At 48.0% G+C, this 14,763-nt stretch overlaps 1 protein-coding gene across 1 annotated transcript in view; it reads right to left on the bottom strand.

The window, feature by feature from the left end:
• Positions 1–1,818, bottom strand: part of C8B (complement C8 beta chain) — a 39,520-nt gene extending 37,702 nt beyond the window's left edge. The window contains exon 1 of the mRNA XM_042948603.1: positions 1,658–1,818. Coding sequence (XP_042804537.1) covers positions 1,658–1,818 — 161 coding nt within the window. The remainder of the gene's footprint in view (positions 1–1,657) is intronic.
• Between the last annotated feature and the right edge of the window lie 12,945 nt (positions 1,819–14,763).

A 14,763-nucleotide genomic window follows, 5' to 3' on the forward strand; every position in this document is an offset into this window, starting at 1 on the left:
CCGAGAGGACAGGCTGTCAGTGGGGACCGTGGGCTCTAGGTCCAGACTGCCTGGGTTCAAATCCTTTCTCTGCTTTGTCACCTTTGGCAAGTCACTTTACCTCTAGGCCTCGGTTTCCTCGCTTGCAAGGTGGTGAGGTTTACGGAAAGTAACCTAAGTAAGGCGACGAGGACAGGCCCATGGGAAACACTTGCACGTGGGAGCTATTACTACGAAGTGGAAGGCAGCGTGGGAAGTCAAACCAAGCTTTGCGTTTTGCCTCTTTCTAGCCGTGTGACTTTGAGCAAGTCAATGAGGGGCCGCTGAGCTCTAGAACCTGTCTACCCGAGTTAGAATTCTCTTGGTATGTTTCACTAGTTGTGTGACCTGTGGCAAATCATTAACCTCTGGGAGCCTCTTTCCTCATCTATAAAACGAGAATAATAGTGCCCAACTCACAAGGCTGATGTGAAGACCAAATCAACTGAAATATTTAAAACACTTTGAAGGGTGCCTGGCACGTTCTACGTGCCCTCTCTGTAAGTGACCTGCTATCTTTTATTGACTTTCTCTGATTCTGTTCCCTTGTCCACGAAATTTGGAGAGTTAGGCTTACCCGTCACTCAGGGTTGGGAGAGTCACTGGGCTACTAACTGTGAAAGTGCTTCATAAATAGGCATCGTAAAAGCAATAACTGTAGGGGCACCTGAGTGGCTCCGTTGGTTAAGCATCCCACTCTTGATTTCGGCTCAGGTCATGATCTCACAGTTTGTGGGATTGAGACGTCGGGCTCTGTGCTGACAGTGAGGAGCCTGCTTGGGATTCTCTCTCTCTCTCTCTCTCTCTCTCTCTTTGCCCCTCTCCTGCCTGTGTGCTCTCTTTCTCTCTCAAAACAAACAAATACATTTAAAAAAAAATAACTGTGAAAGAGTAATTATCCAAATCTGTGTTGTTTGTTATTATGTAACTTACATGGAACTTCACCACGGTTTGGGGAAAAACAGAGAGCTTTCCTGACCTTGCCAGAAAGTGTACTAGGTGATTGGTAGTGGTAGATTGAACATGCATCTCCCATATTTGCTAGTGACCCTACAAAACCCCACGTGGTAGCAACCTGAAAAGAGTTCAGTCAACACCATTGCCTTCCACCTACCATGTCTCCCACATTGCAGGTCAGAGGGACTCTCTCTTTCCTCTAGGGGTGAACACAGCAAAGGCAGGTGCCACTCATGTATGGTGAATAAACTTGAGTCTGGAAGAGGGATCTTCCTTCGACTTTTCATTATTCCGAGTAGCACGCCCATTGCTGTGCCATTTTGATGTGGCGTCCCCCTTAAACGGGATTAAAGGAAAATGTCACATGAGACTCTCTTGCAAGGGCATAATCCAAGCAAATGTTCAACTCATTACGTCTAGAAATGATTCCCAGAGGACCCGTGACTGGGTGTCGGATGGACGTGTTCACATTTTCAGTTCCGGCTGACACAGTGTCAGCCCCACTTCTCAGCTGGAGACGGCACGTGCCGTCCCTGTGGTGGGGGGCACTGGCGTGGGGTTGGAGGAAGCATAGCACAGACTCAAAGGCAATGTGCAAGTGGCCAAGGATCCCAAACACACCTCTCTGCAAACCACCACTGACTCCTCAGAATCAACAAATTAAAGTCCAAACTGCACTAACCTTGCATTTATGAAACCAACCTGCAGGGCATTAAGGGCTGTATAAACATGGCGGAAGACGGTCCTGTTGCTGTTAATGCTGCAGGTGTAGACGAGGGGACCCGGGGTGGGGGGAGGCAGCAGGCAGCTTGGCGATGCGTTGGGAGGAAGACTGCATAGCATTTCCTTAAACAAGCGACCTCATTTCTCTGTTTTCTATTCTGAAAAATGGAGATAACAACTCATCAAGGTTATTCTGGGGAGTGGATATAGAACACATTAAGCCCTTAACCTAGCTCCCCTCGTAGGGTGGAGTACTCTTGAGTGTCAGCCGGCACCCCATCCTGCCACATGTGCCAGAGGGGCCGGGCTAGGGCTGAGAAGGCAGATAAGCAAGAGCGGCAAGGGGATGGATGGAAGGCCATGGAGGGCGGCCATCCCTTCGCGTTAATTGGGCCCAGAACACAGAACACAAACTCTGCTGTCAGACCATCCTGTGTGCATCCCAGTTATCATTATCCCAAGCACAAGGCACTATCTCACTGCTGTCCCAAAGGATGCAGCGACCTGAACTTTGCCACAATTGATTGTGGTAGTTAATCATTTGTAAACAAGCAGAAAATTGCATTTCAAGAAAGATCCATGTTCTCTCGCGCACCTGCGTGCGTTTAAGAGAAGCCACATCCTTGCAAGACAAGGCTCCCCTTCCACCTCCTCAACCCGATGGACTCATGGAGGACCCTGCAATTTTTAGCGGCCAGTTACATGAATGACTCAGGTGCTCTCTCGCCAGATTTTTTGCGCATGCTGTTCTCTCTACCCAGAATATGTGCCACTTGGTTAAACAGAATTCGTTGTTTGTGTTTCATACTAACGTTACCTTCCCAAATGACTCTCCTGGGGTCCTTTGCCCCCTGGTGGCTTACAGTGCTGCTCACCTGAGGTTATGCCAGGAGGATGGCAGCCTCAGGCAGCAATGATAAAACAGATTTTTTGTGGGGAGTTCTTAGCAATTTAACAGGCTTTCCCATATGTCATCTTGTTTGATCTTGACGATAAGCTAATAACTGTCATTCTCCATGCCTCTGACATGGGGTTCCATAACTGAGTCCATGAGGAAACCTACGATCAGGTATGGATTTTATGTTGTTATTTTTTTGTTTTTTTCCTGACTCCCAAAGTCTTCTGTTTGTAATTCCAAGGCTTTACCCTCCTTTTAGAAGTTCCAGGATGGATTCAGGTATAGCACAATTATCACACCTCACCACTCTCTGGCCATAGCTCTCTTCTCTAAGAGTAGGTTTTAGAAAATGATCATATGTCTCCAGGCCTTTAAATTGTACAAAGAAACTCATAACTGTACGCCTATGGATCCACCAAGAGTTCATTGTTTCTTTCAGTCTTTGATAACTAATTTTCTATCCTCCATTTCCATAATTAATCCCACACATTTTAGGTTTTGTTATGGCAATACTCTCCCCCTGGTACCTATTTTTGTATTAGTTAGCTTTTGCTGCATAACAAAAATTCCTAAACTTAGTAGTCATTTACTAACTCAAAATTCTTTGGGTTATCAAATAGGTCTGGGCTAAGCTGGGTCATTCTGCTGGTCTTGCTGGGTTCACTCATGCAACCTCAGCCAGCTGGTGGGTTGGGAGGGGGCTGGCTGATACAGCATTGCCTTGTCTACTTGAGGATTCATTCTGTCTGTCTATCAGTGCTGACTGTTGACTGAAGCGATGGGGTCAGTGGGCCACAGTTCTCCAAACAGACTCAGTCTTCTTCACGGTGATTTCATGGTTCCAAAGAACAGCAAGAAAGGACAGGCTCCAAGGCAGAAGTGCCTTTTAAGCCTCTGCTTGAATCATGTTTCTTAATGTCCCACTGGCCAAAGCAATGGCCAAACCCACACTCAAGAGACAGAGACACAAATCATACCTACTGATAGAAGGAACAGCAGAGTCCCTTTGCAAAGGGGTGTGCGAATAAGGTTGCAAGGAATTTGTGGGTATTTTGGGATTTACCACAGATATGCGCCACTTTCACAAAAGCAGTTAAAGCTCAGTGTGCCTCCTTCATTTCTCTCTTCTCCCGTCCTTGTGATTTCGTAGTGTGTGTTGAGATAATAGTGGCTTATGGTCGATAGAGCCTATAGCTCTGACTTGCTGGATGGAGAACAGGCCCTGCTGGGGCTCCTGGGTGGCTCAGTCTGTTAAGTGTCTGACTCTTGATTTTGGCTCACGTCATGATCTCATGGTTCATGAGATCGTGTCCCATATTGGGCTCTGTGCTGACAGCATGGGGCCTGCTTGGGATTCTCTCTCTCCCTCTCTCTCTGCCCTTCCCCTGCTCATACTCTCTCTCTCGCTCTCTCTCTCAAAATAAATTTAAAAATTCTTTAAAAAAAGAGCCCCTGTGGACTCACAGAGAGCTTTATATGACTAAGAATTAAACTTTTGTTATGTCATTGAGATTTTGTGGTTTATATGTTACTGCAGCAATAGCTACTCTATTCTGACTAGTTATATTCTAATGTTTCACACAAAATTTGTTGTGTATGTACATGTTTCTGGGGAAAAAGCCCATATTTCCCCTCAGATTAAAAAATATCTGTGATTCAAAAGAAGTAAAAACAAAACGAAATAGAAAAAATTCCCTCAGGAGATGTAACTTTTTCAGCTCACAGAATTCTGGGTTTTTCACTTTGAAGGTGGTGTGGAGTAGTTGGAAGTGTCTGAGGCATCAGACAGACCTAGATTAGCATTTCATTTCTCCCATTTATTAGTTTATATCCTGGACAAATCCCTTAAGCCCTCCAAGCAGTAGTTTCCCTGGTTTAAAATGCAGGCTTGTTGAAATAATGCTTCAATAATCATTTATTGCAAGCCTACTACATGTCAGGCACAATGCTAGGTGCCGGAGTATAAAGATGAATGTGTAATAAACCTTCCACATAAGAGCGGACAATCTGGTGAGATAAACAGACACTATAATACATCATGGCAGTACAGTGTGGTGAGTGCAGTGATGGAGACTTCAGAGCACAATCTGGGCACAGCCAAATGTGTGTGTGCATGTAAGTGTTTACATGTGTGCATGCACATGTCAGAGTGTGCACAAGTATGTGTGTGTACAGTGTGTGCACAAGTGTGTGTATGTGTGTATGCACACGCGTGTGCATGCAAGCACAAGAGGGTGCACACTGTTGTGTTGCACACAACGTGTGTGCACAAGTGTATGCGTGAGTGTGCACGCACATGAGTATTGTGTGTGTGTGTGTAGGTGCACAGTTGTGTGCAGCTGCGAGTGTGCACACATGCGTGTGTGCATAGTGTGTGCACAAGTGTATGCGTACGTGTGCACGCACATGAGTATTGTGTGTGTGCGTGTAGGTGCACAGTTGTGTGCAGCTGCGAGTGTGCACACATGCGTGTGTGTGCATAGCATGTGCACAAGTGTATGCGTGAGTGTGCACGCATGACTATTGTGTGTGTGCGTGTAGGTGCACAGTTGTGTGCAGCTGCAAGTGTGCACACATGCGTGTGTGTGTGCATAGTGTGTGCACAAGTGTATGTGTGAGTGTGCATGCACATGAGTATTGTGTGTGCGTGTATGTGCACAGTTGTGTGCAGCTGCGAATGTGCACACATGCGTGTGTGTGTGCATAGTGTGTGCACAAGTGTGCATGTGTGAGTGCATACGCACAAGCATGTGCACACAAGCACAAGAGAGTGTGCGTGTGAGCATTCTGTGTTGCACATGCGTGAGTGTGCACAAGTGTGTATGTGTGAGTGTGCGTGCATGAGTACTGCATGTGCGTGTGTATGTGCACAAGTGTGCAAAGTGTGAGTTTGTGCACACACATGTGTCTGTGCACATGCGTGTGAGTGTGCACACAGGTGTGTGTGTGCATGTGTGTGTGTGATAATTGGGAAAGGTTTCTCAGAAGTGATGCTTGAGCTGGCCCCTCAGGGGTGAGGAGGAGTCAAGAAACCAAAGGACCAAAGGGAGAGCACATGCTATCACTGGGAGAGGGCAGCAAATTCAAGATACAAGGGTGGGACCCCGCACAGAAGTTGGGGAATCGAAAGCCATTTGGTATTTCAGGGGCACAGAGTTCAGCATGAGTAGTGGGAAGAAATGGCACTGGAGGCAGGCAGGAGTCATATCATGAAGGGCCTGGTGGGCAGTGCTAATGATCGGGACTTGTGTCCTAAGTGCAAGGGGACCTACTGAAGGCTTTGGAGGGGAAGGGAGAGGACAGCTTTCTCTGTGGGAGAGACTACTCTTGCTGCAGTGTAGAGGATGGACCGGCGGGAGGGAAATTGGAGCAGAGAGTCTGGCCGGGGGTGTGTTCCAACAGTCCACTGAGAGATACAGACGCCCGAAGCAGGGTGGTGGTAACAGAGAGGAGGCATGGACACAATGTGTGCATTCTGTTGTGGAGAGAAGTAAATAGCACACTATTTACTTTTAAGTTTTAAGTTGATTTATTTTGAGAGAGAGAGAAAGCACAGGTGGGGGTAGGAACAGAGAGAGAGGGACAGAGAAAGAATCCCAAGCAGGCTCCGTGCTGTCATCGCAGAGCCCAGTGCAGGGCTCGAACTCACGGACTGTGAGATCATGACCTGAGCTGAAATCAAGAGTCGGACACTTAACCAAATGAGCCACCCTGGCGCCCAATAACACACTATTTGTAAAGGACTTTGTAAACCATGCTGCTGGGCACAAGGTGGGGTCATTATGACGGAGATTATGGTTCTGTGTTAAGGAAGGTATGTTAAGTCCCCTGGGCTGAGCTTGTCAGCTGCCCAGACCGCCCTGGCTCCGCTCGGCATCCATTTCCTTCTTTATCACTCACGGTCCTGTGGATTCAAGGGCGCACGCTTGGCTACCATCAGGTGAGCTCCTTGTCTTCCAGGCTTACCTTCCCTGGACCCTGGGGATGGACGAAGGAAGACTTTATCTTCTCCTACTGTCCCAGAGTCCTAATCAGTGTCTGATGTCCAGGGTTTTCCCTGAGGCCCTGGAGGCCTGATTTAAAAGACCCTTGGCAGACATCTGTGGGAAGTGCATCCCTGGAGGAGGTTACGCTCCCTGGAGCTCCTTCCCCACGGCAGGGTAGGAGCCCCACCAAGGTTCAAAGGTGGACCAGAAAGAAGTGCAGCTGGGCTGAGTGGGCAGTGAGGTCTCTGGAGGACTGCCTGGGGACAAACCACCCGAAGGAGAAAAGGAGATGGCTCTATTTCCAATTAGAAGAATAAGGAAAGGGAAAAAAAGCTAGCTAGCAAAATGAAGAGTCTCATCCTTTTGTGGCAAAGAGACCAGCTGTTCACGGATCCCTGTGCCCTCCACGGAGCACCCAGCTACGCTGCACTTCCCAGCACCTTTGTGACCCTGCTTGGCTCTGTGACTAAAGGCACATGGAATACAGGCGTGCCCTTACACCGTCCCACGTGCAATCTGCCCCGCTCTCCTGCCCCGCATCTGCCTGCTGAATATGACCTTGGAAGCCACTGTTGAAGAGGGCTGCACAGCGGGCAGCCTGGGCTCCCATGTGACCACATGGAGCAGAATCTTCCACACTCCCTGCTGATTACACTAAGCCTCAGTGAGAAGGAAACTTCTCTTGGGTTCCAGCTGCTGAGATTCCAGTGTCTTCCTGTTACCGTACATAGGAAGTCTACCAAGAACATCTGGGCAACACTAATGATGAAGGCCAGCGCTACAAAGAGCAGGTAGGCAGATGTGGCCCGCGGCGTGCTCCAAGGTGATGGTCGGCCAGTGTGCCGAGAGGAGAAGTGACTTTGTGGGTTTTGCCTCCATTATTTGGGACGCAATCGCCAAATACAACCAGGAGACCGGGGGGAGAGCCCTTTAGGAACAACTTGATTTGGTTCTAGCGATTTAGGGGCCGAGAGCGGGCATGTTGCTCGGCTCCTGGTCATTGACCAGAGTGCTGATCAGAGAGGACCCGGCAGTGTGTGTGAGGAGAAGAGAGGCAAAGAAGAAACGCTAGAAGATGGGTGGGCCATGGCAGTGAGGAAAATTATGCCTTTAGGGGAGTCCCCAGTTTGGGAACACTTTCAGACAGGGACCATGAAGCAACAGCGTGTTGAGGACTCACATGTGGACAAGGAAGATGACTTCTAGGCCAGTCAGTGATTCCCAGGGTCTGTGCATAATTACCTGTTTAATAATGGAGCATAGTACATCATATTTTTTCTTTCTTTCTTTTTACTTTTTTTTTGAGGGGGGCAAGGGGAGGGAGGGAGGGAGGGAGAGAGAGAGAGAGAGAGAGAGAGAGAGAGAGAGAGAGAGAGAGAGAATGTTAATGCCGTGCTCAGCGCAGAGCCCGAGGTGGAGCTCGATCCCATGACCCTGGCATCGTGACCCGAGTTGAAATCAGGAGTCGGATGTTTAACCAACTGAGCCACCCAGGTGCCCCCATTGTATTTTCTCTTAGACTCTTTTGAGTTCCCACAGTCTTAGGATATTTTACTGACCTCACGATGCTCATTATCATCACTGGCACAGGCAAGGAAACATCTGGAGTTCAACTCAGAGCGGCTCGTTTTTATAAATGTTTTTACATTAAAGTACAGGCAATTCCTCAGAAATAAAAATGTTGAGTATTCCTTTTCTATGTCAGATCTTTCCAGGAACACTAGAAATGTGTGAGGAGGGGAAATGGGATTCCACCTGGCAATGTGCCAGGAAATGAATTACCTGGGGGACTTTTAACAACTTGATGGATTATGTAGTTGCATTGATATTGTGGATTAACTGTGGCAAACAGGAAATCTAAGCCACCCTGCTCATCTGTTCATTCACTCGCAGTGGATCACATGTAGACTCCTCACCCTGCTACATAAGTGATTTCTAAATCTGTCTGCTTCAGCTACTCTGAACTTCACAGCAATTCATTTATTCAAATATATATATATATATATATATTTTTTTTTTCTTTTTTTTCAATGCCTAGTGTGCTAACGTGGGAGACACAGCAAGCAGTAAATACAACTCTTGGCTCCCTGTCCATGTGGAGCTTCCGGTTTCCCAGAGGAAATAAACACAAGGAATCAATTACACTTCTGTCTACCATGATGATTTGAGTACCTTTAAGTAGTAAAAGCATATACTATTCTGAGGTCATTGGGGGTTGGCTGGGGGCGGGGAAATTCCCCTGCGCTTGAAAGCCCCAAACCAGGGGTGCCTGGGTGGCTCAGTCAGTTAAGCATCTGACTCTTGATTTCGGCTCAGGTCATGGGTTCACGGTTTGTGAGTTCGAGCCCCACAACGGGCTCTGGGGGTGGTGGACAGGGTGGAGCCTGCTTGGGATTCTTTCTCTCCCTCTCTTTCTGCTCCTTTCCTGCTTGTGTGCGCATGCTCGCTCTCTCTCTCTCTCAAGGATAAATAAATAAAACTTAAAAAGAAGTAAAAAAAAAGAAAAGAAAAGAAAAGAAAAGAACGTCCCAAATCAAAGGGTGAAGCGACTGAACTGTCAGACGTTTGAGTTGCTAATGCGATACCGATGCCATGCAGTATCACACAGCATTTCTGCTATCTGGTGTTGCCACAAAGAACCACCCCAACACTAGTGGCTTAAAACATCAATTATGTTACCATTACTCACAATTCTGCAGGTCAAGAATTTGAAGGGACGCAATAAGAATGGCCGAGATGACCACTCAGATGTTCGTTGACTCAGCTGAAGAGCTGGACAACTCGGGGGGTGGCTGGGACCCTGTGACTGCCACCTTGGTGCTCCGCAGGGCCTCTTCCTTTCCAGGTGGTCACTCCACAAGGCCTCTCCACAGGGTGGCTGCACTTCTTACATGGCAGCTCAGGGCTCCCAAGAGCACAAAAGCAGAAGCTTCCAGAACTTCTTCAGGCTCTAGCCTGGAGCTGGAGGGAGTGTGCTGCTTCTACCACATTCTACCGGTTGAAGTGAGCCACAGGGCCAGCCCAGAATATCACTGTAGTACTACCCACGGGGAAGCACCGTCTCCAGCCTCATTTGGGATCAAGCCTCAAGACTTACAATGGACTTTGAGAAGCGGCAGGTGCAAAGGCCAAGATATTCCTTCAAAGGGTTTAAAGACCCTGATACGTGGAAATGATGCAATTTTGAGACAGGGCATGAGAGAGAAGAACAGGGACATTCAGAAGTGGATCCACAGATTGCAAACAAAACAAGGCAGGAGACCTGGTCCTACCTGGACAGAGACTATCCCCTTGGCCGAGGAAGATGTCAACTCTGACATCAGAACCCCAGCCTAGCATTCCCATAGTTTGCTCTACATATTTCTGCTTAACTGTGTGGTAGACAAAAAAATATGACACTAGGCTCAGCTTCTATACATGTTAAGAGAGCAGGCTCTACAGTCAGAATGTCTGATTATGATGTCTGCCTCTTCTACGTGCTAGAAAAGTGGCCTTACTTTGGGTCAAGTTACTTAACTTTTCTGTTCAGGATTGCCAAGGTACTTAGCACAGCACTGCATATGCACCAGGATTTTGAAAATGTTAACTATTAATAACGTTAATGCTCTTGCTCATATTGTTAATTTCATAATTTCCCATTTATACATCTTTCCAGCTCGATATTTGGCTTGGGTACGGGCTACCGTATCTGCCTACTGATGTGAGCATTTTGGCAGCCAGAGGGGCAAAAAGAGAATAATAGCCCTCTTTCCAGGAGGGACCGTTAATATCTGTCAATGTGCATCCAGTATACAACCGTGTGGCCTTTGCTGGAGAGGAAAACCCTGGCCTCCTGAGCTTGGCTTGCTGCACAGGGTTGATAAACAGCAGCGTCGATGTCAAGGCTGAATCACCTGGGTATCTAAGTCATACTGACTGATCAACCCACGAAGAAACATTTTTTATGTTGTTTGATGTCCAAACTGGATATTTTAGGAGTCCCACGTGAACGCAGATAGACAGTTTTGATTTTTATTCAAGGTATTACTTTGCAAGTTTCTAGGTTTCCTGAGTGCATTAGTCTCTGAGTTCTGGAGCCATGTTTGAATAAGTTTATCTGCTGAGGTGTGCAATTGCTCCAGGATCTCTTTATCCCGGTCGATGATGTCACAATCTCTGCATGTGAGCCGGGTCTGGGGGCATTTCCTGTCTCCCGCGAGGGACATCAGTGGGGCAGGGGGATGGGAGACTCTGCAGTACCTCTGCCTGGCGCAAAAGGAAGGGACAGGTCTCTGCCTGGTGCAAAAGGAAGGGGCGGGCCTAGTCTATTCGGGCTGCTCTACGCTAATACTACAGCCTGAGGTCAAGTGGTAGCAGATTCAGGGGCTGATGAGGGCCCCCTTCCTGGATCCCAGACTGCCATATTCCAGCTTCACGGTCCCCGCATGGTGGAAAGACAAGGAAACCCTCTGGGGTCTCTTTTACAAGAGCACTAATCTCATTCCTGAAGGCTCCACCCTCGTGACCTAACCCCCCTCCGCCCCCCAGAGGCTCCAGCTGCAAATACCATCGCACTGAGGATTAGCTTTCGGCATACGACTTTTTGGGGGTGGGGGGCACAAACATTCTGCCTGTGGCAGTGGGCTCCTGAGCTTACAAGCTATGCCTCTCACCTTCAGTTTTCCTGTCTGGAATATGGGGCTAATCGCATTTACCTCATAGGGCTTTTATGAGGGTTAATGAGTTAAGATTGCAGAAAATATTTGGAACAATTCATGGCACATGGGGAGTAGCTTTTATAGACATTAGTCACTATTATCAATCAGTTTCTTTACCAAGTATGGGGGTTTATTCCAGGCCTCACACCTCCCCCTTTCTGGACCCTGACTCTGACTCCAAGGACTTCCCTGGAGAAGTGTGAAAGGGACAGAGTGGTGGCCTTTTTCAGGATGTAGAGTTCCACTTGATCCCTAGAGGCTGGCTGCAGTTTTGAGACTCTTCTATGAGGCAGAATGGAGTAGGAGGCAAAGTCCTGGGATTCCCACTAGAGGATGGGGCTCAGGACTCATTCCTGCTACGTGCATGCCACTTTTGTGTGTCCTTTCTGAGTCTCAGGTCCTCACCTGCAGAATACGTACACATGTCCTATGCACAGGGCACCTGGGCTTTTCAGATCCAGGCAGACTCGCTGAGGTGGGGCAAGCCGAGGTACCCGGCATTCAAGTCAGAGTCCCCTGGATTCCCTTAGAAACCTGAAGGTAGGTGATGCCTGGAGCCCAGCTACTAGAAACAGGGCACAAACTCTTAAAGAGGCTGGCCCCAGTTGTCTTGGGTTCAGATGCTTGCAGAGTGAGTGGCTGGAGTATCTTATACCACAGCCTATGTTCTCAGAGGCTGGGAGGGCAGCCTTTGATGGGCTCTGAGGGACACTAACCCGCCCCCTGAGTCTTCCCTGTCCTTCCCACGCAGACCTTGCCGGTAGAGTTTCTTTCCAAGCCCACGAGAACCTTCCCAGGTCTCTCCAGCGTCCTCTGATCCTCTGCTCTTTTTGGCATCTGCTCCTGTTACTTCCATGCTGTCCCTTTGGTAGGAGGGTAGTTCTGTCCGATGTTTGAAGCCCCATCACAGCCCTTGCTTCTGTTTTGTTTTTTTTTAAATTTTTTTAAAACATTTATTTATTTTTGAGACAGAGACAGACAGAGCATGAATGGGGGAGGGTCAGAGAGAGGGAGACACAGAATCTGAAACAGGCTCCAGGTTCTGAGCGGTCAGCACAGAGCCCGACGCGGGGCTCAAACTCACGGACCGCGAGATCACGACCTGAGCCGAAGTCGGACGCTTAACCGACTGAGCCACCCAGGCGGCCCCCTCGCTTCTGTTTTGAGGATCTGTCCTTTTGAGAGGCAATGCCAAAGAGTGGGCAGAGGGTGGGCATCGGAGGAACAGCGGTCTGAGCTTGAACCTCACTTCTATCCCTTACTGACTGTGGGCAGGCTTCTTTGCGTCTCTGACCCTCTCCATTATAAAGCAGCGAGGACAAGTACAGTGGTTGCCAGGATTAGAGGCAATACGCGTCAACTTCTGCACAGTGCTCTACACGCGGCAGACATTCGGTACCCTGGAACTATTACTGTCTCACCTTCCACAATGCCTGTAGCTTGTCCATGGCCGGGCCGTGGGAGGGCACTCACACAGATGTGGAATCATCAAACCATGTAAGTTAATCAATAGGTCATTCGATCTTAGGGTACCCCAGGGCCAGGCTTCAATCTGCCCTGAGTCAAATCTCAAACTTTTGTCAGGAAGCCTGACCAGAACACTCACCAGAACCGTGTCTTCTCCTGACATCTCGAGGCATCCCTTTCCAGCTGGGCAGGAAGAAGAAACCCTCTGAGGAGAACCCACTCACTGCTTTGAGTTTCCAGCCATGGCTCCCAATCGCACAGGTGTCCGGGAAGAGAGTCGGCATCCTATAAATGCTGAAGAAGAATGACAGTGATCATGACCAACAAAGCGTAAGGATAATCACAGCGGGTTTCAAAAACTAGGCTTCGTGTTGACTACAAAAAGGTATAATCGCACGGGGTCCCCACAGTGCTTCTGAGGCTATCATTGTTTTTCAAGCAGCTCTGACCCAGTTGCAGAAACATTGGTGCTGCAGAACTTTGGCAGAAGGAAAAGCACCCCTCTCCCGAACCCCCTCTCTGCTCCCCCAAGTCCCCTCACTGCTTCACCTTCTCGAATTCCAGTCTCCGGTTGCCAGGAGGGCGCTAGAGTGAGGGAGGCAGCGGCTGAGTCCCGGCCAAGGCTGCCTTGCCAGGTTTCTTGTCAATACCTGTTGACATTTCTCTGAGTAATCGGTCCAGGCGCCTCAGGTATATTTCTTCCTATCACTGGATGGATTACGGGGGCTCTATTGATTTTGTGGTTTCATGTGTGAAAGATCTAATCTTAATCCTCCGTTGTTCATTTTCCTTAACCTTTTAATAACATGATAGGGAGGCAACCCATCAGAATGGAAATTGTTTCTTAGGCATGTTGTCATAAATACATGCCAGGGACTGTTTTATTGTATAGGAGAAGCCATATTTTTTGGAAATAATAATAATGATAAAATTTGTATGGTGTATTGCAGTTTACAAAGCACTTTCCCATATCAACTCATTTAATTCCAACAGCAACCCTGATAGGCAGGAGTTATTTTATTTACTTTGATTTATTTATTCTGTGAGTCTTTCCACAACATGAATTTTTATTATTACCCACTGTGTCACAGATGAGGAACCTGTATCGCTCAAGGTCACACAACTCTTAAAAATAAGGTGTGGAGTCGGGGTGAGCTGTACTTAAATCCTGAAGTGGTCAAGTTGCCGCTGTGTAACCTTGGCTGAGGGGTGTATGCACCCCACGGTCCTTTTCTTTACAAACAAAACAGATGATGCAACCTTCCTGAGATTTTGTAAGGATTAAAGATGAAGTGGGTAAACCCCCTGAACTGTGCCTGGCACCAAGGAATGGTTTAACAAATGTTAGCTATTATAATTAATAATAATCTTAGTTATATGATAAAGGGAGGATTTACGCCAAGGGCTTTATGCCAAACCCTAGTTCTCCTCTGCTGGTGGGAAAATTAGGGTCTGCCTTTTCTTTCCCTCTCTCTTGTTTCTTTCTCTAAAGTTTAAAATCCCAGGGAATGACACATAAACCAAGGCTGTTCAGGTGAACACTGGGAAGTCTCTTTTAAGGCTGAGAGTAAAGAGTGAGAGCCTCATGATAGCAGCACTCTTGAGTCTTTCTAGAGCAGGATTCCAGCCAGTGGTGTGGAAACTGGCACACGGTGGTACAGTTCCAGACCCTGGAGGCATCCTGCCCATACCTGTGTCCTGCTGATGAAAGGCCGATGGGTGGGCATGCAGATGTTCTCACTGTAGCTTGGAAAAGTTACCCGGGTAATTGCCTTGAGACCAGAAAGCGGAGGGACTGAGACTTTATTTCCAGCCATGCCACTCACTAGCTCTGAGGCCTTGAGAGAGTAATCTCCTTTACCCGGGCCTCAGCTTTCTCATTTTTAAAATGAGAGCATTCAGGGAAGTTTAGGTGGCTCAGATGGTTAAGCACTGGACTCGATTTTGGCTCAGGTCATGGTCTCACAGTTTGTGAGTTCGAGCCCCACATCAGGCTCTGTGCTAACAGTGCAGAGCC

The sequence above is a fragment of the Panthera leo genome, chromosome C1, assembly GCF_018350215.1.
Source record: "Panthera leo isolate Ple1 chromosome C1, P.leo_Ple1_pat1.1, whole genome shotgun sequence".
NCBI classification, from domain to species: Eukaryota; Metazoa; Chordata; class Mammalia; order Carnivora; family Felidae; genus Panthera; species Panthera leo.